The sequence below is a fragment of the Xiphophorus maculatus genome, chromosome 15 (assembly GCF_002775205.1).
Source record: "Xiphophorus maculatus strain JP 163 A chromosome 15, X_maculatus-5.0-male, whole genome shotgun sequence".
In the NCBI taxonomy this organism is placed as follows: Eukaryota; Metazoa; Chordata; class Actinopteri; order Cyprinodontiformes; family Poeciliidae; genus Xiphophorus; species Xiphophorus maculatus.
Genome location: NC_036457.1, coordinates 13,744,973 through 13,768,979, shown reverse-complemented (window position 1 = coordinate 13,768,979; position 24,007 = coordinate 13,744,973). Strand labels below are relative to the sequence as shown.

At 39.2% G+C, this 24,007-nt stretch overlaps 2 protein-coding genes across 4 annotated transcripts; one reads left to right on the top strand and one right to left on the bottom strand.

Moving 5' to 3' along the window:
- Nucleotides 1-256: 256 nt before the first annotated feature.
- On the bottom strand, nucleotides 257-6,304 carry gpatch2 (G-patch domain containing 2). 2 transcript variants are annotated; one of them, XM_014469213.2, is made up of 10 exons: nucleotides 6,149-6,304; nucleotides 5,221-5,464; nucleotides 3,858-4,408; nucleotides 3,626-3,690; nucleotides 2,999-3,196; nucleotides 2,582-2,681; nucleotides 2,156-2,195; nucleotides 1,942-2,006; nucleotides 1,733-1,821; nucleotides 257-483 (listed from the first exon to the last, which is right to left on the bottom strand). In XM_014469213.2, exons 1-10 carry the CDS (start codon nucleotides 6,196-6,198, stop codon nucleotides 314-316), a joined length of 1,572 nt encoding a protein of 523 aa, XP_014324699.1. In that variant the 5' UTR covers nucleotides 6,199-6,304; the 3' UTR covers nucleotides 257-313. The 2 variants fall into 2 exon arrangements, with proteins under 2 accessions (XP_014324699.1, XP_023204083.1); XM_023348315.1 differs by having other exon boundaries at nucleotides 3,861-4,408.
- A 1,638-nt stretch (nucleotides 6,305-7,942) lies between these two features.
- lpin1 (lipin 1) lies at nucleotides 7,943-23,724 on the top strand. 2 transcript variants are annotated; one of them, XM_014469194.2, is made up of 20 exons: nucleotides 7,943-8,126; nucleotides 13,725-13,928; nucleotides 14,021-14,116; nucleotides 15,504-15,790; nucleotides 16,102-16,215; nucleotides 16,929-17,052; nucleotides 17,170-17,467; nucleotides 18,104-18,197; nucleotides 18,300-18,484; nucleotides 18,566-18,659; nucleotides 18,813-18,882; nucleotides 19,384-19,476; nucleotides 19,560-19,618; nucleotides 20,181-20,319; nucleotides 20,426-20,574; nucleotides 20,801-20,887; nucleotides 21,764-21,916; nucleotides 22,014-22,128; nucleotides 22,226-22,329; nucleotides 22,424-23,724. In XM_014469194.2, exons 1-20 carry the CDS (start codon nucleotides 8,055-8,057, stop codon nucleotides 22,593-22,595), a joined length of 2,709 nt encoding a protein of 902 aa, XP_014324680.1. In that variant the 5' UTR covers nucleotides 7,943-8,054; the 3' UTR covers nucleotides 22,596-23,724. The 2 variants fall into 2 exon arrangements, with proteins under 2 accessions (XP_014324680.1, XP_023204094.1); XM_023348326.1 differs by lacking the exon at nucleotides 7,943-8,126 and adding an exon at nucleotides 11,601-11,804.
- Nucleotides 23,725-24,007: the final 283 nt, after the last annotated feature.

Below are 24,007 nucleotides of genomic sequence, written 5' to 3'. Positions count from 1 at the left end.
CCAGAATGAGCTCAAAGACTCAGCAGTCTGCCCTTAAACACTGAGGTAACATGTGATCAAGCTTCACCGTCAAGTTCTCCAACATGGAGAACTCATTTCTACCCATTACTGTCACGTGTCTCAATCCCAGATTTTGTAAAAGTTTCCCCAATATGGGGAAAGTTTGTCACCACAGACGTTCTTGGTAGAACCGTTTCATTCTTGCAGCTCGCAGGACTTTGGTTAAGAATCATCCTGAGGAGAATTTCATCTGGCGTTTTTTTTTTTTTTTTTTTTTTGCAGTATCGTGTCTCAGAGTCCAGGAAGCGACAGATCAGTTGAAACCTAAACCTGCCCCTTTGGGTCTCTGTGTGGCCCGGATGGGTTCGGTGATACCCCTCCCCTCAGGGCCGAGTCCCATCCCCGGGCTCCAGCCCATGCTTTGCAACATGCGGCTCCCCATGTTCGTGTCAGGGATGGGAGCTGCGTTTTCCCCAACCACACCTGAGAAGAAAATGTTTTAAAGTTAGCAAAAAAAATAAATAAAAGGCACATTTAAAGTTTGTAAGGAAAAAAACACAGCAAATCAAAAAGTCTTTTCAGAACACAAATAAAGATAAAATAAAGATTACGACTTAAAAGGAACCTTAAAAAAAAAACTTTCGTTTTTTGTGCCAGAAATCAATACACAGATTGTTGGTTCCTGTGGATCAAACATGAGATTTTACTTTCATGAATGTTTTGTATTTTGACACAGAATTAGCCTGGCTCAAAAAATTGGTGGGTGCTAAACAAGTTCCTCTCAATAAATTAGAATAATATAACAAATACATATTTTTTATTAATTCAATTCAAATAGTGAAACTCTGACAATAAAGATTCATTGCAAACAGTTGTGATCTAAGCATTTATTCCTGTTAATTCTGCTGATTATCGCCGACAGCTTTCCAAAGTGTGATAATTATAAAGTTATTAACATGTTATATGAAGGATAAGCCAAAAAGGGTGTAGCTAAGGAATCTAACTTCTCACAGAAGACTGAATCAAAGCAAATTAATAGAAAATTGAGTAGAAGGAGAAACAGTTTTTTAAAAATGCTCTAAGAACACATTCTTCCTGCAGCCCCAGGAAGAATATGATACCAAATTCATTCAAGAGTTTTGAGACAATTCAGAAAATGTAACGTTCAGATGGAGTCAGAGCATAAGGAGTCAGCCACACACAAATGTATCTGGCACATGAGCTACAACTGCTATTTTCCTTATAGTACGAGCCACAGACTGGTCACCTAAAGTCCACTGAAAAGTTTGTAATCCTGGCTACTTGCTGTTATCTCAGAGATTAGGCATTCGGTCTTGCTTGTTTGTCCGGCCTTTCTGCAAACGTAACCAGGTAATTGACTTAGCCACACTTCCTGTCGTGCAACAACTGCATCCGGAGAAGTAAGGACTAGCTTCCGCCTTGGATAATGGTCTTGCTGTTCTCTGTTTTCTAGGAACTTTGCTTTAGTCACAGAGGGTAACTACTTACTGTTTTAATCCTCCGTTTGTAAGCAGGGCTGAGTAAAAGCTTCTCACTCCGGGGTCTCCAAGTGATCTGGTTACAGCTAGTTCCCCTGTCATTACCAACATTTGCTGCGTGTCTCATGGCCCAACTGCCAATATTTTTAGCTAAGAAGACGTGAGATAAGATGCATATAGATCCGTGAAAGGAAAAGTCTATCAGGTATAAGGAGTGTGTTTCCATCAGTTACCTGAGGGAACAACGGTACCTAGAGGAGCTGCCTTTCGCCTCCGTTTAATGTCGCCTGTGCATAGAGAGCCGAGGTGTCCGCTGGTCTGCCTGCAGAACAGGTGGGTGAACAAAAATGGTTTTAAGTTTCATCTCTGACAGCATACAACACACACACAAAAAAAGAAGTTTTAATTTATCTGGACATTATATGCTTTAAATTATTCTCACCTGCTTGCTGTTTTTACCGAACAGCTCCTCCGATGCCCTCTGTCTGTTCGTGGATCCCAGTGCAACTGCAGTGGCAGGTAAAAGACAGAAAGAAAAAAGACAAAACTTCATCTTTTAGGCAATCTGAACGATTCCAGCAATACATCTAGATTTTATTGCAGCAGTGGGTGAAACCTTGAACTTAGCATTTCGACCAGTTTGAAACATAGCTCACCTGTCCATGGTCCCTCCTTGAGCTTGCGTTAAACCACGGTCTGATTAGGAAGAAATGGTGTAATTAAAACATCCGAATGATAAACTCACTTTTCTTGTTTCAAAATTCACATTATTTTATGTACATTTTGAAAGTAATGAATGAATTTATTGCATTTTTACAGCAGGAAGGCTTGAAACCTGGAGACTTGGGAAAAAACTCTAAGGAAGGAAGGACATGAATCAAAAGAAAAGCAAAGAAAGTAGGAAAGGACAAAATATCTTTGTTGACGTATGTTATTAATAATTTGGTCATATTTCCCAATACAAAAGACAACCCAAATTCATCTACAAACATAACTTTCAGAAGGGTGACAAAAGAAATTAAAAAACAAGAAAGCAAAAAAATAAATAAATAGATCAGATTTAGTAGCAGGTGATAACTCACTCATGGGGATCTTGGCTCAGCCTTTCGCTGAAGCCCTGACTGGATCCCGCCTCGGATCCCTGCTGGTTTCCATGGAGACGACTCAACCTGGCCTGGAACCCTGCCCAACATCAATGCAAGTTTATTCACAGATCAACTCACTTTTGATCTAATTTCATTTGGCCAATAAGATTAAACTAAATTAAGAATTCATCTTGAATTCATACTCTTTGGCTTTTAAAAAGGGTGCTCAAATAAATGTTAAACTAATTTAAATGTATTCTCTTCCTATTGAGAGACGACAAAAAAAAAACAAAGATTTTTTTTTATAGAATAAGTAATACATTTTTTCCACTTTTTTTTGTTTATTTTGCTCCCTACTGGTCAAGAATGACATAATGACATGCATTTTTAAGGGTCCAGCAGTTCATAATGTACCTCTCTGTGCAGCGGGGCTCAGGAGAGGAAAGGATCCTGTGAGAATGCTGTTGAAGACCGGGTCGGCGAGGTCCAGCTCCTCCGACGTCGCCTCCCTCTCCCACCAGGGAACCACTCCTGCTATCCCACATGCACCCCCGGGCCCAGATCCGGACGCCGGTTCTCCATCACAGAACCAATCACTCTGTTCATCATCACCTGGAGCAAAGATAGAAACTGTGACCTCCCAGTAGAACTAAAATATGCCTGCTTGGTTTCCCACACAGTTAATGTAATAAACCAATGTTTTGCATAATTACATGTCCAAAGTTGTTAGTTCTTTTTTTTTTTTGGCAATTTTCAAACAGGATAAAAAAAAGTTTCACCATCAACTGCTGGCAGATATTTCTGCAGTAGTTTGGATTTAAATATGGAAACAGCAAAAACTACAGATTGGAAGGATGAATGTATCTAATGATTAAAGGACTCATGGAATAAAGATTGGGAATAAATCTATTTTAACTTTTTTTCTTTACTTGTCCAGTCCAGGAAAACACTTATAACTTACATCAGAGGTTATTTACGTGTTGTTCCTCTAAAGGAGAGATTCGGATTAAAACCTAGAGAAGAACAGGACTACATACACACCTTGCCTCCCCTCATCATTAGTATACAGGCCACCATCACTGCTGTTACTGACGCTGCTGGTCTCACTGTAAAAGACAACAAAAGGTCATTAAATGTACAGTTTAAACACCAGGGATGGAAAAATAGTCAAAACACAACCCGGATCTAAAATTAAACTCTCGTCAATAACAGAAACAAAGGTGGGGGACTTGAAAATCAGTGGAAATAGTAAAAAGAAAGCCAAAACACTAACCACCTGTCACTCATGTCCTCATCTGAGCCCTTTTGCTCGTCCAGCTCCATCTTCTCTTTAGATCCCTCTTTTGGTGAAGACAGAGGGTCTTCACTCTCAACAACCACCCCTTCGTCTGCAGCTTCTAGCCCTAGTCTTTGCATTGCCAGTTTTCTCTTCTTCACACGGTTCTTTTCTCCTACAGAGCCCAGCAGGCCACCTCCACAAAGCTCCATGGCGCCCCTACTCTCGTTACCATAGAGTCTGTGCGGCCTGCTGCCGACACGAGCCTTGGGGACCGGCGGGGGCCCGAGTAAGATGGAGGAGTGAGGTTCTGGTTCTACCGGCGGGTCCACAGCCATACGTTTGACCTTACGCCGGCGTCTAAGGCTGCGAGTTCCCTCTGCTGACCCCAGGACGGCCAGGTCGTCGGGCCAAATTGGCCGCTTGCTTCGTCCCAGGTCGGCAGCGTGGGGCGGTCGTCTTTTGGGGCCAAGCTGGTCATCAGAGTCGCTGTTGTCACGGGCGTGGCTGTTGGCAGCGGAAACACCTCCTGAGCTGGCACGGTAGTCCTGGTGGCGACAAGGAAATGTGACATGCTCGGTAAGTTGTGAGACGTCGAAAGGTGCTCGAATGTCAGCAAGGATAGATCCAGTTCACTGTCTAAAGATGAAAAGAATGACACTGGAAGCAGCTAATACAGTGACCAGAGTACAAAATCTTAGGTTTATCCAAGAGCTACTCTTACTTCATCTAGATCTGGTAGATAGTTGGAAAACTGAAGCAAAAATGCAACAAATACCCACCTTTTATGAATCAATTTAGTTATTCGCATCATACAAGTTAAGTAGATATTTGGGTGCTGTGCATGCTTTCAGAGGACACAGCTCAGACTTCAGTGCTAAAGGTTTATTATTTACCATAGCACCATTGACAAGAGAACATTTATTAAAAGTTTTTCAGGGCATTTCCTGTAAACCCAATGGTATCTGGCTGGACACAGTGTACTGATCCTTTTGTATGGGTGTACAAACACATTCATTATTTCAAATACAAAAAAACCTGCAACATCCAATTCATGTTAAATCAGAAGCGTTTCATGTCTTTATTCTTTGCGATCTTTCAACTGATCGCAAAGAATAAAGAACAAATACAGATCAATGATTGAATGAACTATCTGAAAGAGAATGTTGATTGGTTTTACAAGGTTCTTTTGAAAACAGATTAGAGTGCCTGCCTCTCATTGGCTAATACTGCAAAATATGACCTTGCACTGATAAGTTATTGTCTAAACAAACAAAAATAAAAACACCTGTGGGATCCACTTGGAAGCTGCCTGACTAGTAAAACCTCTCGAGCAGCCAGGACACACCCCCAGCCTCACCTTATGTTCCTCCACACTGGACTCTGAACCCTCACTGAGGTGGCCCGTATCCCAGGGCGGATGGGGGTTGTCTGAGCGTCGTTTCCTGCCCCTCCGTTTCCGAGCCTGTCTCTTCAGCAGACAACCCACTGCTAGCGCGTGGTCCCCGCCATCGCCGAAGCCACCCCGGGCAGCTTGCTCCGAGCTCTCCTCCAGTGCCGACACCAGGTCATGGACCAGCTCGTCCATTGTCCGGTGAAAGTGCCTGGGAAGGAGGGCAAATGTTGAAAAATGATTATTCGCGTTTGCTTGTCTTTTACAAACGTCAGCACTTTATATGTGAAGATAAGCATTTGCTTTGGGAGACGCAGATACACTTTCTCTCGGATAGAACCCCATAAGCAACAAACAGAAGTGGCAATACCTTTATTGACAATATTCAACAGTGACGAACAAAACAGCTAAGCACAGACAAGACACAACTAAATGACATTCTTTAACTCGAAGAGGGATGGTTTGAACAACACGCACATTGACTGTTACTTACGTTGCAACAGCTGTTAGAAATATATGAAAACCGCAGATATTGTTTGCGGCGTTTCTATGAATTTACAGCAGATCTCTTATATCGCCAGCGGTTTTACTGCTTAGCTTCGTAAGCTAACGTTTTCTTGTTAGTTAGACCTGTCCACGTCAATATACGCATGACAAAGACATAGCTGCGTCACGTCTAGCAAGCAATAAGCGTAAATACACAACTGGTTGTTCTGCTGTGAGAATCGCCGTCAAGATAAACAATTAAAACCCCCTTCGACATTCAAGAAAGCTTCGATGCTAGCCTGTTGATGTAGCTAGCCTGTGTTGCTCTGCAACCAGCTGATCCACGCGAGTTCAATGAACGTGAGCGATGAGTTATCCTACGTCTCAGTGATTTTTAAAGACCACCTACCAGCCAGTTCCCGCTTTGCCGATGGTTTTTAGGTGACCTGCACGGAACATTAAAGCCACCAAGTGCCAGCGGGTTATTAGCCAGAAACAACAAACAAACAGCCAGACTCCATATTGACACAAAAGCTAACAGTCAGTTAGCTGGATATACGACAAGACCGGGTGCTGCCTTCAGGTACCTCGGGAAAATGGAACATTGACATTAAAAGGCATAGAAAGATTTCATTGTTACTTACTTAACAAAAAAGTTCAAAAATTGAATTCCATCTATATGAAAACATTATTGTATATATGTTGTCGCACGTATATATTACTCTGTATGCTAAAAACATTTAATTGGCTATGTGACAAACAGAAAAAAGTGAAGGCAATTTGTAGTTTGTTCTAGAATGTATATACACACATTCAACACCAGAGTGAGCTGTAGTCACAGGTTTTCCCACCACAGTGTTAAAGCTATTTTATACCCCTTTAACTTTTAACACATTTGCCCTGTTACAACTACAAACTTCGGTGGATTTTCTCATGAATTTAAATGATAAACATAAATCAAGATATAAATAAGACCTGCAAGGGAAATTATACATTTGGTTAATTTCTATTTAGTCGCTTTGACTCAGGGAAAAACTGCATAACTCTTGACTCTACCAGCGTTGCACATCCAGAGACTGACCTTTTCAGAGTTTTTAAGAGACCTGTGTTTGTACAGCACTTCATCTAGCCCAAGGATTTTACATTACAATCAGTCACCCACTCATACACATTCATTCATGGCCCTTTGACCACCACAAGCAGTTGTTTTGCCCAAGGAGACAACTGAAGTAGATAAATTGCGTGTTCGAACCTGCAACCTATTGGTTATAAAATGTTCAGATCAAGCTTCAGGATTTGGTCATTGGATTGGATGTAAACAGCAAACAGGAGTTGTGACTTTCTTTCGCAAAAACGTTTTTTCTTGTCATTTTCCATAAAGGCCAGACATGTGAAATGCACAATTAATATTCTGTTGGCATATTTTTCCACCTGAGATATTAATTTCCACACCTCCTCCAGAGTTACCCTTGGCCTTGCTGGGTTTTTTTGTTTGCTTTTTTTTTTTGCTTCACTGGGTTTCATTTAGTGGTATCAGTATGAAAGGGGCTGAAAACAAATGCCTGATGCTCTCTTGAGATAGTTTTCTAATTAAAATATATCTTTACCTTCAACTTCACAATTATGCTCTGTATTGTGTTGGTTTGTCATACAAAATCCCAAGAAAATATATTAAAGTTTGTGGGTGTAACCTTAAATATAATTTTAAAATTAAGGCAGAATGAATACTTTGGCAAGGCACTGTATTATGGCGTTAATTCTCTTGGCACACAAAACACATGGGCGATAACAGGGTCATATTATTTACAGTGGTCACTGTGTACCAGTAAGACCATGTGCTCACATAACAGTTGACCTTATATGAATGTGATTGACGACAATATTGTGGTCTTCCATAGGGCAATAAATGTCACACATATTATAGCGTTTCTCCTAAGTAATTAAGGAAATTAACTTATTGAGAAGACTGACAGGCATGCATTTGAACTCCTCAGTGGGGAGGTCAGCTGTCCGACTGGTGTGAAATCATGTAAAACCTCTAGGAATAACATTACGTCAAAATATCCCAGCAATCCCAACAAATGCCTAAGAAGTCAGAGGTTCCAATGGAAGATGCACACTCAAGGGCTGACTCAGGTTTCCGACTGGGGGTCCCAGGTAAATTTAGTCCACTTGCACTTGACAGTCAGACACTTGCCGAGCTCGGAGAGTACAGACGCATGTTCAAGAACGCAACTAAGACCTGTGGAGTTTCTGCAATATACAAACATCCACTTTGAGGACATTCCAGCCTTCCTGTTTCTGAGATTCAACACATGATATCAGTGGACGAAGAGGAGCTCGATGAGGCCGTTCAGCAATATTCTACTGACACCACCTGGAGCTGGGTAACGTGTTTTACAAATTATAAGCGTGTATGAAAGAGACATCAACAGGGATTACAGCACTTTGTCCTTTCCAGCTAGTGCATTCTGTTCCAATGCAAATTTAGGTCTGAGTTAAATATTGAAGACCGGTTATAGAAGTCACCCAATAGGTTCAAATAACAGGGGCCGTCCAAGCTGCTGGGTGTGTTTAGATAATCCCATATGTAAAGCGACCTGGTACAAGTGAAATCTGGGAAGAGTGTCAAGAGGCCAGAAGAGGTGGGGGTAACAGGTTGCCAGGCTGGGTTGGTGGACGGGGTAAACGCTCCAGCGATCACGTGATCTTCTCACCCTGTTCATGAGAAGATCATGTGATCAAAGCAACACATTTATCACACAAGATGACAACTTCTAGCTCAGACTGAAAAGTTTTGAAATGTATAAGGGCAACATTTTTCTTTCAAAATCACTTTTTATTCAACCCTCTTAAGTTCGTTTATATTATAGTGGAATTATAATTCCATAACTCTGGCTATGTTTATGCAAATTCAATAAAATGTTGTGAGTCCGTGCGCTTTGAGGGAAGCTTTTTTGTTTTAACACAATGTCTTTTAAATTAAATACAATAACCCGTGGCCCTTTGGGAAAATGTGCAATCAAAACGGTTTCCTGTAACCTCTTAAAGCAAACTTTAAGAGGTTACGCTTACTTTGTCCTATGTTTCTTTTTTCTCCTTTGAGTTTAATTTAACCTCTGAATCAATGTTTCTTTCAAGCCCTGCGATTCTCAGGCCAGAACAGCATAAGTCAGTCAGAGCAGCTTTAATATTAGTCAGTCTTGTCACAACATAAAGCGTTGTATCTGTTAAAACAATCCACCCTTGCTTATTAATTTTAACAGAACGTGTTGTATTTGAGGGCTTTCGGACAAAATCTGCCTGATTTTCTGATAAAGTGAGTTTCTGATAAAAAATAAAAAAAATCACAAAGAAATGCAATAAGAAATGCTTTTATTCAGTGTTTCTTTGAATAAAAACATATCAAAATAAAAATGTGAGATGAGCAAACTAGAAATGATCACATATAATAAGGTTAAGCAAAGTACTTGTTATAATGGTTTCTTTGTAAAATATAAATAAATAAATAAATAAAACAAACAGTCTGAAAATACTTGTACATCCTTGGTAGACATGAGAATGTGGCTAACACATTGAGAGTTCCAGCTGACCGCTACAGTATCTCACATTTAATTGGTATGCAAGCCAAAAGATGGTTCTGATAATTCAGTATTTTCAGTCACGTGACAAACAGTGTTACACTTCTGTGTGCATAATGACGCAGACTAACATAAATGTTTGTGTGTTTTGTTTTTTTTTTTTTTTTTAAAGTGCCATAAAGAAAACTGTCTTTTCTTTATGATATTCCTCATCTAAGTGATTAAACATGTTGAGCATGAAGCTTCCAGCACGAGTTGTTTACATCAACTCTCAGTGGACTTGTTCTTAGAAACATGTCAGTAAAGACAGCTGTGAAGCTCATATATCCTAAGAGGTCCCTCTGAAACTGACAGAGAGACTGATGGGATGTCAGACCATATTTGTATAAGTAAACCATCCAGCTGAGAGATATGTTAGCTATCGGGTTTGGGGTTAAATCTTTTGGCAGAATGCTTCTTTTTCATAAAGATGAACATGTTCATTGACATTTAGAAGTGGATCTAAAATCCCATGTTCAGAAAAGATTAAGAAATATATATATTTTAGTAAAATTACTGGTGCCCCTATTGATGGAAAACATGTTACAGTCCATGTAGTTTCACACCTGCTGATGGTGGTCTGAGGAACTGGTAGCTTACCACCATCATCAGCGTGTAAACGTGTATTTGAATGGGTGAATGATTTATTATACTTTAAAGCACTTTGGAGTCCCAAGGCCATAAACAAATGCAGACCACTTGCAACAGTTTTTGTGTTTGTAAAACGTTTTTGCCAAAAAAAAAAAAAAGAAGTCAAAGATTGCTGGTTGTCACTTATTTGTAAAAGATATTTAAATTGCATCTTTGGCCCAAATTATTAGCCATTTTGGAGGGCCTAATTAATCTCGTTTGTCAAAAGAGCTGCACAGACACACATGAGGAATATTATCTATTGAGGAACAGTATCAAAACATATTCCTGTTTGAATGGTCCAGTCAAAGTCCAAATTTATATCTAGTTGAGAATTTGACAAGTCTGGAAAATTGTTGTCTTCTAAACTATTCAAATTTAATCAAAGGTAATAGAGACAAGAAGAGAGAAGAACTGGCAAAAACCTACTTGTGTAAAGCTAGTAGACAAATCCTAAGAGGGATTAACAAAGTGAACATATTTTGTGTGCTATGTAAAGAAGGGGAATTTTGTGCAACAATCGATAGATGGGTTGTTATAAAAATATCTTGTCAATGTTGAGCAACATGAAACAAAAACCACCAGTCAGCCACATCCTTTTAACACAATCTCTCTGAAGGGTCTCTTGCTACAACAGCTAACATCGGCTGTGCAGCGAGGTAGGGCTGTGATTGGTCAGGAAGATCACCTCACTGCGTCACACTCACTGAGCGACTGTAACCGCTGACGTAGCTCCCAACTGCTTCCCGCTTTCGCTGCAAAACTGCAGGATGCAACTCAGTTAAATGTTCTTTAAATGTCTGCACGGTCTCCTGAAAAAGTGTGGTCAAAATGTTTCACTTAAGCCATGTGGAGGTGGATCTTTATTACACACTATAAAACAACTATAAAATAACTATATAATCTTACAATTTGTAGTTTGATAAAGCAGTAGTTATTTAAACGTTTTTAGAAATCGCGCATTCTAGTGTGAATTGTTTATATGACCTTAAAAAGCTCTGAGAAAGTGACGCGACTTGATTTCCGTTTACAACCGAGTGGTGTACCTCCGTGGCCTAGGAAAGGTATTATGGCAAGCCGTTTGTGCAAATATTTGATCTTGTTTTGGTGATGGCCATTTCTCTATTTCGTTCCTTTGATGTTTTTCTCAGTTTGTTTCCTACGTTTTTATGTAAGAAAAGGAGTGCTCCAGAACTGGTCATGCCATACCCACCAAGAGGACGTTTTGCATCCATTTTGACCCATAACCCATAAAGTCCCTGTGTTCATAATAGACTTCCTGTTTAGAACCCACTTGTGTTGACTAAATAGCCAGTTTCTGCAAAAATCTGATTGGGAACCAATTTAGGTTTTGGCGATGATGGGTAACAAATTGGATAACAGATTTTTAAATCCCAAATATTTAGTAGAACTTTTGGCCTGACTAGACCATTCAAAGTAGTAAAAAAAAAACTAGTTAAGAGTGTAGGAAATAAAATGAGTAAAGTCTAAAATTACTGTCGAGGACATGAACTATTTATACAATTGGTTTGCCATAAGAGTAAGCTGGCCAGCTCGAAGCTGATTGGCCGACAAGATGGCCGGTTTTGCTGCATGTGACATTATCGTCTACTAGGTTACATGAAGAGTTAAAGAGAATAAACAAGGATGGAGAAATGTGATTCGCTTTCACTTAAAGAGTCTACCACTGCGGCTGTTTGACGAAAACACAAGGCAATGTAACGCTCTGTTAGGAAAACGGAACTTTTAAACATTTTTGTTTTGCTCCACCTTGAGGAAGTGTTCGTTAAAGACTGGCATATTCATTACAAACAGGTACGTGCGTGCTTTTATAAATAGGCTACGTCCTCAAGTCTGTTCCTTCAAATGTATGAATGGAAATGTTTACTGCATCTTTGGGTTCTCATGTCATATTCTTGTCCTTACATAGTTGTTATCGTTCATAATAGTCATTTTCGTACACGCTGGATAAATATGTCTCAACTATTTTTCCTGAACTTAATTGTTTTAAAAATTTAATGTTTTTTTTTAAGAAGCTGATTGGCTGCTTGCCCCAGGCTAGTGTACTGGCATGTGTTGGTCCATTTTGTAATAATTTATTGCCTTGGTTATTAAATATTTCCATTTAAAAACTGACCAAGCTCACTTCAATAATAAATGAATACGATGAGTTTAATTTTCAGAGGATTACGTTTGTCTGTGTTGTAAATATGAGACTTGGCTGACAACAAAAGACTCAGTCCATAATATCTTCGGAGTGAACCAGTGAAATTCCATCTGCAGCTTGTGATTGTTAACCTCATGAATCTCGTGAGCATAGCTCTATTAAAGTCACTGTTTGAACTTGAGTTTTTTTTCTTAAACATGCTTGTGAAACCAGAAGCTGTCAAGTGCTTTTTATGCCACTCTTCCTCTTTTTTTTAAAAAAAATTCCCTCACAGCAGACAGTTTATTTTTAGACTCATCTGTTCAGCATTGTGTTCTAGTATCAGCTTAGATGTAGGGGGGGTGTTATTTACAATAAATGTTTCAGGTGACAGTACAGATTCTCAGTCTGACCTACTGCTTGAAACTCAGGGTTCTTGTTATTCAAGAGGTGTCCTGATCATAAAAAAGAGATGAGGCACATATCAGTCTTTAATAGGATGGGGGCATCTGCCAAATAAATCAAGGTCGGATTCACCTTGTCTGTTTATATCCAACTTTGACATGCGTAGGTTACGTTTCCTGTCTTTTTACACCTCATCTGGAATTTAAAATGCCTCAAGTCATAAAATCAGCCTGCATGCTACATTCAAGCCTGTTCAAGATAGCCCCTTATTTGCATAATGCTTTAAGAAGGAGCTCACTTGAATGTAAAATTGTGTTCCAGGGAGATAATGCAGACGTCAGCAGTGGCAGAGATGCTATTTTTGATATTTTAATGGATTGTTGTGCAACTGTGTCTTTCTGGTGTTCTCAATGTCGTGACGCTGCAAGTTGAGCTCAGCTAATTTAAGACATGAACAGTTATGATCAAATGATCACTTGAGAAGTGGTGGCAGGCTTAAGTGTGTTGTTTGAGCTCTGGTGTCTGGGGTTACTGACTGGAAAACGGTTGGATGTGATTTCCATACGGGAGAAGGAGTGAGATGGGTGGAAATGTGAAGTAGAAATAAATAGCACAGCATATGGCGATTTGAAAAAGTATTCGTACCAGTCAAATTTGTCATATGTTATGTTGCAGCCACAAACTTTAATGGGATTTATTGGGATTTTATATGATGGACAAAACAAAGAAGTGCATAATTGTGAAAGTAAGAAGAAAAGGTTTCTAATGAGATATTTGAAAAGTATGGAAAGCATTGTAATTCAGCCTGATTAACTCTAATACCCTGAAATAGTTATTGAATTAGTGTGCCATGCAGCAAGATAAGTTTGACGCTGCAAAAAACATGCAAGTGGGGCAGAGGGCACTTTACAGCGGGACTGTTACTCTGGTAGAGACAAAACCCAGCAGACGAGCTGCTGTAACTACAGCAAAGGGTGTTTCTGCTAAGTCATGCCTCAGGAGTGCCAAATATAAATGCATTTCAGATTTTTGTTTGTCAAAAATAAAATAAAAAATGTCACCTTTTTCTTCATTTTTTCCATTACTCATTTTTGTTGGTCTGTTTGTTATTAGTCAAGGGACAAATCCTAAATCAATTATTTTCTCCTCTTTCATTTTCCCATTTTCAATGTCCATTTTTACAGACCCGTCAAACCATGAACTACGTGGGCCAGCTCGCAGGTCAGGTGTTTGTCCAGGTCAAAGAGCTGTACCGAGGACTCAACCCCGCAACGCTTTCTGGCTGCATCGACGTCATCGTTGTGAGACATCCTGATGGCTCGCTGCATTGCTCGCCCTTCCATGTTCGCTTTGGCAAAATGGGCGTCCTCCGGTCCCGAGAGAAAGTGGTAAGGAGGCTCAAATGGAACAAAATTGTGGATTTTGTCACGGTAATGAATGTTTTAGTTTGTTATTTTTAAAAATATTTTCTCCTCTATAGGTTGACATAGAAATCAATGGAGAACCAGTGGATCTGCACATGAAGCTGGGCGACAATGGAGAGGCATTCTTTGTGCAACAAACAAACAATGATCAGGTAATATTCAGGAAAACACCTTTTCTATGGGTTCTTTGGTCATGCCATATCAGCTGTAAGGATAAAAAGAGTTTGATTATTATTTGCCATTTGAAGAATATCTCTGTTTAGCTGAATGGGTAAATCAAAAAAGGTATACCCCAACCACTCATATATTTCACCACAAAGCTTTAAACACTTTTCCTCCTTACATTTCATCGCAGAAAATCAGTCAGGCTGTGTGCAGCCCATCTTGGATTTTTTTAGTTTCCTTTTTTTTATAACAACCTTTCTCTATTTACGAGAGCGAGAGACTTATAAAGGCAGCATTTATTATTGGAGCCATTTATACCTGCATTTCATGATGTTGCAGCTGTATGTCTCACAGTGAAAATATACCTACGGACCTTTAAGAACTTCACACATTTAGTGTTGCTGTTAGAAAATATGTCATAGAAATAAAAAAAAGAGACTGAGTTAAACAAACTCAGTTGGTTTAAAAAGCGTATTTAACCCTTTGTTTTGGGAAGCTGCTGCCATTACGTTTGACTTGTCAAGGTTTTCCTTTGCGAACAAGTTAATGCAGCTTGGGTACTTACTTTTTAAACCTGATAGAAATGTGGTCTGCCAAAAGTAATAAAAAAGCTGAATAGTGGCTGGCTCAGACAAAGGAAGTGGGTGCCGTATGTTCTCCAGACTGGTGTCAGATTTCCCAGACTTGATGAGGCAAAGAAGATAGGAGGAGTCTACTGCTTCTCAACCAGTAGACTGGTTGAGAAACACCACAGAGCAAAAACGGGAGGCAGTACTGTCAGACCACAAATCATGTGGTTAAATATATGTTTTTCTTTCCTTTTTTCCATAGGTCTGGAAAAAAAAACTGCTTCTCCTTGAAACTGTTTTCCTTTCATAGAAAGTCAGCCTGTTACAGGCTCAAACTGTGTAACATATTCCTGTTGCTTGTGTTTTTGTAGCTCAGCATAACATAAGCTTGAGATACATGTCAAGAAAAATGTGACTTTCAGACAAAGTGGTTAGTTTTGTTAAACATTTTAAAGGCCCATTTGCGCTCAACATTAAATATGCAAATACAGTCAGACAGAGCTCATTCTGTCTTTCTCCTGCATTCACTTCATGCAGATGTTTTAACTTTCTCAGGAAGCTTGGGAATGTTTACCAAAATGTAAAAATATGAGGAAACTCTCCATAAACCAGTGTGAAGTGTCAACTTCAAATGTTTTTGAGATATTTTACTTTTAGCTGTTTTAAGGAGTCAGAATGGCCTTCATTGATCTCTAGCTTGAACTGTGTGAGGTTTTCCATGTTTAAAGACCTTTATGCCTATGTCTTCAAGTAACTGTTCTAGTGAGATAACTTATCATCTTGCTTGTGTTTGCCATCTTAACAGGAAGTGGTTCCCTCCTACTTGGCTACTTCTCCCATCTTGTCGGATGCTACCTTTTCAATGAGCTCCCCGCTGATGGGGAAGAGCTCAGGGGCTCCTGCGCAGACCCTGGGCTCCTTAGGGAGCAATGGCGAGAGCAGTGGCGCAATAACAAAGAAGAGGAGGAAAAGGAGGAGGAAGAGTCGGGCAGAGAGCACAAGGAGGGAGGAGAGTGGAGACTACTCAGCAGATGAAGACATGTTTTCAATAGACATCAGTTCTGATGAAGAGACTGAAATGGAGAGCAGCAGGTAAAGAAAAAGAAAGGGTGAAAAAGAAGAGATGTGGCAAAGCAAATATGAAAGGGAATGAGATATATTATGACTGTACGAGGATGGAGAGATGAACCAACTGACCTCTACCTAATAGACATGATTGAGTGTGATGTGAATCAGCTCAGCTGTTAAAGTTAATTCAAATACACAATATTTTAAGTAGAAAAAGGACAAATGCATGTTTTCGTAACTGATAGATGTAAACATGCTAACCTTGATTGGCTACAAGAGATGCTGTCATGCAAGTAGATTGAAACACAAGCTCAGATATTGTGTTTTTGTTGCAGGTCTTTATCAAGGGACGCCGTACAAGACGAACCAACAGTGGCTTCAGGCATCTGTTCTTTTAAACAGGCAGGGCTCTACACTCGTTCAGATGGAGAGTGGAGCCCGATTCATAGGTAGTTCTAATCAAAAGTCTTTTCAATGAAAATAATAAAATTTTATTCTAGTTGTATTTGTTGTAGTTCTAAAGCAGAGAACTTTGGACAATTGTGTTGCTCTGTACCTTCCCTATCGGCCTCCTCGTTTTGGGACAAAATAAACCTATTTCAGTCTTCTTTTTAACTCTACATATATGAAGGCTAAGAGCACTCAATTGTTTTTTATTAGAAATGTTATGATTTCCAAAAGAAACATAATCAAATATATGTCGTATGTGTTGTTTATGATGGTACGTACCGTTCTGTTTCCCATTTTGTAAGCCAGTAAAAAGAAGTGAGCTACACTGTGCAACAAAAATCAGTTTAACAGCAATGTGACCAATTTGAAAATGTAACTAATAAATTACAATAATTAAGTTTTTACATTCGTTGTTACTAGTACCACCTCAGCATGTACCACTGTGCCTTGAAATTCTCACTGTTTAGTAAACTTCAATAAAAATACAATTTCTGGTTAACATGGTGTTAATAGAAAAGTAGAAATAATGATATGCATTATCTAATTGTGCTCAAATTAAAAGCTGAATTTTTCAAAAAAGATTTGTCGTTTGAGAATATGCACTACAAAAAATGTTTTTAATTTCTTTTCACACACTTTCCAAGATACTCTACTGTTCTGTTTGTTGACAAGGAGATGTTTAATTTTTGTACAATATTTCTTTCCCCTCCAGTCGTGATAACTCTCGCCCCACCTCTCCAAAGAGCGATTCAGAGCTGATCACCAATCATTCTGAAGCAGACAGTCAGAATCCAGCCATGCACTGGGCTTGGGGAGAGCTGCCCCAGGCTGCTGCGGTAAGCAAATGTCCACCATGCACACATCTAAAAATCTTAACACTATAGAAATAAAGACATCTTGTTGCAGTTTTCAATTTTCAACTCTCACACGTCTCTCCTTTTCCACCCCTTTAGCCTTCGTTTCTCTCACTGAAGCCTACCGGGTCACATGTTTTCCCCGTATCCATTCCCGTGTCCAAAAGTACACATTTCCGAGCGATCCCTCATCAGACACCTTCAGACCAATGTGCGCCAAGCTCTAAAACACAAGCTCCCTCTTTGCTGATTGAGGAGGAAGCTGAGGTCAAAAGGGGAACCCTGGACCCGGTTACGATGGAATCAGAATCCATGAGGATGGAGACTCAGATGCTATCTTCAGAGGAAACAGCGACTTGTACATCCAGCAAAACAGACTCTCCATCAAAGAAAAAGGGTAAAAATGCTGTTAGTCTATAAAGAAAGCGCTTCTATGATCTTCCCAGAGTTTATTCCAATAAGAAAAATGGTGTCAGTCTCTTCTGTTACTGACTTTTAAAATAATTTTAAGGTTTCAGAATAAGGTGCTGTGCTTAATGAAAGTTATTGAGCAGCACTAAAAACATCTAAGACATGAAGGAAAACAAAAAACCTTGCAGAAACTTAACTCAAAATTAGGCCAGTGTATCAAAGGCTATGATGGGAGCAAAAATCTCTAACTCGATAATATCAGACCTGGCTCAGACTCGACCAGGCAAGGCCAACAGTGTGAGCGAATAGTTGTGACTAAAAGGTCTACAAGGACGTTTTGAAGTGAGAGGAATTGTGTTTGTTTTAAGCATAAGGTGAATATGTTCATGTGCAACACATAACTGTACATATATAGGAATTTCCTATTTCTGTCATATCCCCAAATGGCAAACCAGACCAACCATTCAATTTCCCTAAACTTCTGGGAGAGGATTCCCCTAAACTCAATCAATCAAATACAAGAAATAAATCTTTTAGACCAACCTATAAGAAATTATTTTCCAATGGATAATCTTATTAGAAGTACAGATGAGGAAACCTGATTTCGCCTTCTCCCCTGCAGACAAAAGAAGCCGCCATCTTGGTTCCGATGGAATTTACTTGGACGACATTACAGAGTTGGAGCCTGAAGTTGCTGCTCTTTATTTTCCTAAGAGGTACGAAAACAGATACACGCACACACAGACTACACAGTGATAACTCTGATCAATCAGTTCAGTATAATCTGACGTGATCATTTTAACACTTAAAACTTGCAGTGAGAGCGCTTCAGCCATGAGAAGCATCTCCGACCCGGGGCTCCACAGCACCAGCTTGTCCCCACAGTCTATGAGTTCGGGGGGCGACAGCGGTGTGGACAGCTACTGTGACCCCATGTCTGACATGCCATCAATGGTCATCTCCCTGTGTGGGGGGCTCACTGACAACAAAGAGATTACTAAAGGTATGTTATCACAAGTGACAAAACAACTCCACGAGACACTTCAGAATCTGATTGTTGACTGTTTGCTTTTGTTTCTTTTAGAGCAATTCTGTGATAAGATCATCTCCTATCAGCAATTTGCAGACAACCCCTCCATCATAGACGACCCAAACTTAGTTGTTAAAATCGGTTCAAAGTAAGAAACTCTTAAATAAATTATGCATAAAGTTGCCATTTAAGAATTAACCCTAATCATATTTGGGAGGGTTTTGCAGAAATACTGTCTATCTATGCCTCTTTTAATGTATTTCCTGATTGAATTAAAAATATATTTTGCCATCTCACTTAGGTACTATAACTGGAGCACCGCAGCCCCACTCGTGCTCGCCATACAAGCCTTTCAGAAACCTCTCCCAAAGGTGATGGCACGCTCATACAGATGTACTCAGTCATATGTTTACAACACTGCCCTATAACCACGTTTAGTTCCGCACCCTCAAAATAAGTTTTATATTAGGTAACATCAGTCAACCTAATCTGATTAAATTTGTCTTCTCTGTGTTCTGTGCTCCTCTTGTTTCATTCTTGTTTCCTCCCCTCCTTTCACATATTAGTCCTCATGCCTCAGTTATTTACTCTCATCCTTGGATTTCCTCCTCTGTTGTCTGGCTAGTGTTTTCAGCTTCAGCTCTGTATGTTTGAAAAGACTCCACCCTGCTCTTGTTTAATTTATTGTCAGTCTCATGTCACTCACAAATCCTCCCTGTCAGTCTGTCACACTAATTTTTCCCAATTAGTTGAAGGTTTAGTTTTGCGTTATCGTTAGTTGATTTATAAACTCCTTGTGTTTTACTTTTTTACGTTTTTCTTATTTAATGGTGTGTCGTGGATGTTGGGGCGGTGTGTGTGTTCCTCCTCAGGCCACGGTGGAGAACATCATGAAGGAGAAGATGCCTAAGAAAGGAGGGAGGTGGTGGTTCTCATGGAGAGGCAGGAATAATAATGCAAAATCAGTAAGTTCTTCCTCTCTGTTCATATCCAAAAGAAATTGTCTTTGGCATTTTATTTCTGAATGAACATACATCTTTTCTTTTAGGATTCAGTCGCTGAATGTGGGGCTTGTGGTACTGCTGAGGTTGGAAAAATGGAAAGCAGGTTAGTAAAGAATTCGAACTCAGAAAACTTCCATCGATCCATCTTAATATTTAACGTTTAAAGGTTAAAAAGTGAAGCCCATGTAATATATAGGTTCATGGTACAGTGAGTGATATATTTCTAGCATTTATTTTAGTTAATTTTGATGATTATGCCTTCTGAGCTACAGTTAAGTTATTTTTTTAACTAGCCCACACGTCTGATGTTGTCTTTCATTCAAAAGTTGCTAAATCCATGGAGTTCAACAGTTGTAATCTTTGTCCTGAATACATCTGTATTATGCGCTTTTTAATGCCCTGGCTCCAACTAAGGAAGCTTTGCTTCATGATTCTTCTAAGGCTACAGTTATCCCTGATGGTTGTGCGTCTTATTCTGCAACCCATTATCCTTCCATTTAACTTTCCGTTTATGGGCTTGGAAACAGCACTGTGTGAACAGTCCGCTTATTCAATGAGTATCTGCTGGATAACAGTCAAGTCATCCATCTTAAAGTGAATTTATCAATGACATTTTACTTTATTGAGCGGCATCATTTAGTATTTTATAACCTCTTTGATGGCAGACTGAAAGAAGAGTCATCATCTAGCGATGAAGATCACTTTGCAGGCAATCAAACCTCCCCCATCATCCAATCAGAACCTGGGGTCTCTTCAGGGGGCGTGTCTTATAAGAAAACTCTCCGCCTCACGTCAGAGCAGCTGGTGAGGACCTCAGTTTGACTACAACTTTCAATCTAATTTTCTTCTCCATATAGCTGAATTATGATTTTAATTTCTTTCCTGTCTCTTCTCCCTCTCATACACGCAGCTGTCCCTTCAGTTGCAGGATGGTCCTAATGATGTTGTGTTTAGTGTGACCACTCAGTACCAGGGAACCTGTCGCTGTCAGGGAACCATCTACCTCTGGAACTGGGACGACAAGATAATCATCTCTGACATAGACGGAACCATTACCAGGTGTTTGATGCTTTAGCAAATGAAACACCTCTACTACAATAAAACTATGCTTATTTGGAGTAGAATGGAATAAAATTTCCATTCTGTATGCTTTATTGTTGCCTAATATTTCCTTAGAGTAGTTGCATTTGGTTCACACTTATTCATCTAACCCATGTGGTCATTTACACAGTTTCTGGAAATAGCAGTCTGTCTAAATTAAAAACTCCTCTCAACTTCATTTCAGGTCCGACACGTTGGGTCACATCCTGCCCACACTGGGGAAAGACTGGACTCACCAGGGAATTGCACAGCTCTACCACAAAGTCAGCCAGTAAGCATTTTTATTCTTATTTGAACCCCTAATGTCCAAATACTTTATAAACTATAAATATGAAGTGAAGCAAAACGTAGTTTAATGTTTGTACAAACATATAAGCAAAGTAAAGATGCGTAAAGAGTCTTGATATAATTATTTCTTTTTTCCAATAGTACAATCTCACACTGAAAGAATAAAAAAATTTTGAGGCACCAATAATTACGTAAGATCCATAACCGTAGTTAAATTAATGAATAACATTTTCAGCATTTCTTAGTGTTGGATTATGCTCATAAAACTAAAACTAAAAAAAAAAGTGATGCGTGACCCATTCCTGGTAGATAGTAATTATTATAGTTATGTCACCACAATTTTTAATTGGAAACAATGAGCAACTGTTGATTTATAGTTGCTCATTGTAAATCAACAGTTTGCAATGAGTAAAAGTCAAGAGTCAACAATTGTTGACACTTACAAATCAACACTTGTAAAAGTGGAAGCAAAGTGACACAAAAGTCTGAAAAATCTGCAAAAGTATGAATTCATAAAAACTAAAATGAAAAACCCCTTTGGTTTAAATATCATAATTTAATGCTTATGTGTCAAGCAGATGAGTAAGTTGAGATCACTTACAGCTCTGTTATTGATTAAAGAAACAAAAAACACATTCTCTGTATACCAGTGTAATTTAATATGTTTAATGGGACCACTTTGACAATAAACTGGTCAGTGGAGGCCAGTACTTTTTGTTCTTTTTTTAGATATCTAGCAGAAAATACATAAAGTATTTTTAATGTACACACCTCATGCCAGTTGATATTCTGTAGTTCTGGACATATTCTATTTCTAGGGGTTTTTTGTTGTTTGCTAACCTCTTTGTCCGTCCAACAGAAATGGCTACAAGTTTCTATATTGTTCAGCTCGAGCAATCGGCATGGCTGACATGACCAGAGGCTACCTCAACTGGGTCAATGAGAGAGGCACCATGCTTCCTATGGGCCCTGTCCTTCTCAGCCCATCCAGCCTTTTTTCAGCCCTGCACAGGTAATTTTCCAACCCTTACCAACTTCACTGTATTTTTTTTAACATGATCAGAATGAGATCAGAAGCAGGGGAAACCATGCTTTTTTTTATGCAACAGGGAAGTGATTGAGAAGAAACCTGAGAAATTCAAGGTGGAGTGTCTCACAGATATCAGACACGTGTTTTTCCCAAACACAGAACCTTTCTACGCAGCATTTGGCAACAGACCCACGGTATGGAATCACATACAGTATTTCAGATACATATAATAAATAACATTTGCTCTAAAGAAATAAGTCATTGGAGATATTTTTTCTTTTACATTTGTAGGATGTGTATTCTTATAAGGAAGTAGGGGTGCCACTAAACCGGATTTTTACAGTAAATCCTAAAGGGGAGCTAGTGCAGGAACATGCTAAGACTAACATCTCATCGTAAGTGTGCTTGATCTTTATTATTATTATGACAATATTTTGTCTTAAATCACATCGTCTCAATACAACCACCTCTTTCTAATCTATTTTCCAGGTATGCACGTCTTAGTGAGGTTGTAGACCACGTGTTCCCCCTCAAGATGCGTTCCTGCTCCTCAGACTTCCCCTGCTCTGACACCTACAGCCATTTCACATACTGGAGGGAGCAGCTCCCCCAAGTGGAAGAGGAGGAAACTACATGTCCACAGACTATGAGCTCCAGCTGATTCCCACCTGAACGTCACCAGCAAAAAGAGCTCTGAATGACTGATAGCGTCCTTGAAATGCAGCCGTGATGTGGAGATGATGTGGTGGTGATGTTCCTTGTGATGTATCTGATTATAGGTCAAATATTCTTATGCACTTTCGTATAGAGACAACCAACAAAGACAATATTCTGTTTAGTCTTAAGAGCAAAAGGTGCTCTTTTATCAAAATACTGGATGTGTATATTTAGAATGAATTATCATGTATGTTTTCAGGCAGCTTAGCAGAGTTTTTATTTTGGAGATTACCTTATTTCAATGGTTAGACTTCTTATTTATTTCAATAGATGCACTGTGTGAGCTTACAGTCCAGCTTTGCAAGTTACTCAAATGTGTGCCAAAGTTTGACTGATTCCAGGTGCTGTTTGCTGAAAAGTTGCTGTGTAACAACATTTCTGAAAACGAGGTTTAAAAACAATCATCTATGTACCGGTAGCTTTATTTGCAACTATACAGAACATAAAAGCACAGCACTATTAGCTGTAGCCAATAGCTCCCTGCAATGTTTTATCTGAAAGATGATTTGTTGAATAATGTTTATTTTTCTATCCAAACTTGTGCGCATGTGTGTTCAGGTGTCTTTTATATCACAGGTATAACTAGAACAACCTTATTCCGTCCAATTTATTCAATTTAATTAACTACATGACTGGTGCAATTTAAAATAGACCTTAAAGTTGTGTGGCTTTTCTTATTGCAGCATCTAAAAAGACAGCTGGTCACAGTTTGGACAGGAATGTTTGAATGTTTTTCTGTGTAGTAATCTTTTTGTTTGATGACGCCAGAGATAGTATGAGGTTGAATACAAGCAGGAACCACTGTTATAGCAGTTTTCGAGACAGGTATGTACCTGAGCTGTGTGAAAGCATCAAACCTGCAGTGTTGTTTATGAGAGAGGATGTGTAGCTCTGTGATAAATGTTTTTATTCTTTCCATGAAAGAGCTAAAACAGATTGACATTCTTTTAATCTTTGCCTCAAACTGAAACGCTCCCCTACTGGCCTGCACTGACCAGTTTATTGTCAAAGTGGTCTCATTAAATATATTAAATTACACTGGTATACAGGGAATGGGTTTTTGTTTCTTTAATCAATAACAGAGTGATCTCAACTTACTCATCTGCATGACACATAAGCATTAAATTATGATATTTAAACCAGAGGTTTTTTCATTTTTGTTTTTAATCATTCATACTTTTGCAGATTTTTCAGACTTTTCAGACTCATTTACAATGAGCAACTGTAAATCAACAGTTGCTCATTGTTTCGAATTCAAGATTGTGGTGACATGACTATAATAATTAATTAGGCGACAGACCCAAACTCTAAATCAGGACCACAACCAGTAGAAACTGACTAAGATAGAAAGACTTT

Excerpts from the sequence above, each read along its gene's own strand:
- lpin1 (XM_014469194.2), top strand. The coding sequence starts at position 8,055 with ATGATATCAGTGGACGAAGAGGAGCTCGATGAGGCCGTTCAGCAATAT. Across the intron at positions 14,117-15,503 it reads AACAAACAAACAATGATCAG|GAAGTGGTTCCCTCCTACTT; the intron begins GTAATATTCAGG and ends CCATCTTAACAG. Across the intron at positions 18,485-18,565 it reads CAACAAAGAGATTACTAAAG|AGCAATTCTGTGATAAGATC; the intron begins GTATGTTATCAC and ends TGTTTCTTTTAG.
- gpatch2 (XM_014469213.2), bottom strand. The coding sequence starts at position 6,198 with ATGTTCCGTGCAGGTCACCTAAAAACCATCGGCAAAGCGGGAACTGGC. Across the intron at positions 2,007-2,155 it reads CAAGGAGGGACCATGGACAG|TTGCACTGGGATCCACGAAC; the intron begins GTGAGCTATGTT and ends CTGCCACTGCAG. Across the intron at positions 484-1,732 it reads AGGTACCGTTGTTCCCTCAG|GTGTGGTTGGGGAAAACGCA; the intron begins GTAACTGATGGA and ends TTTTCTTCTCAG.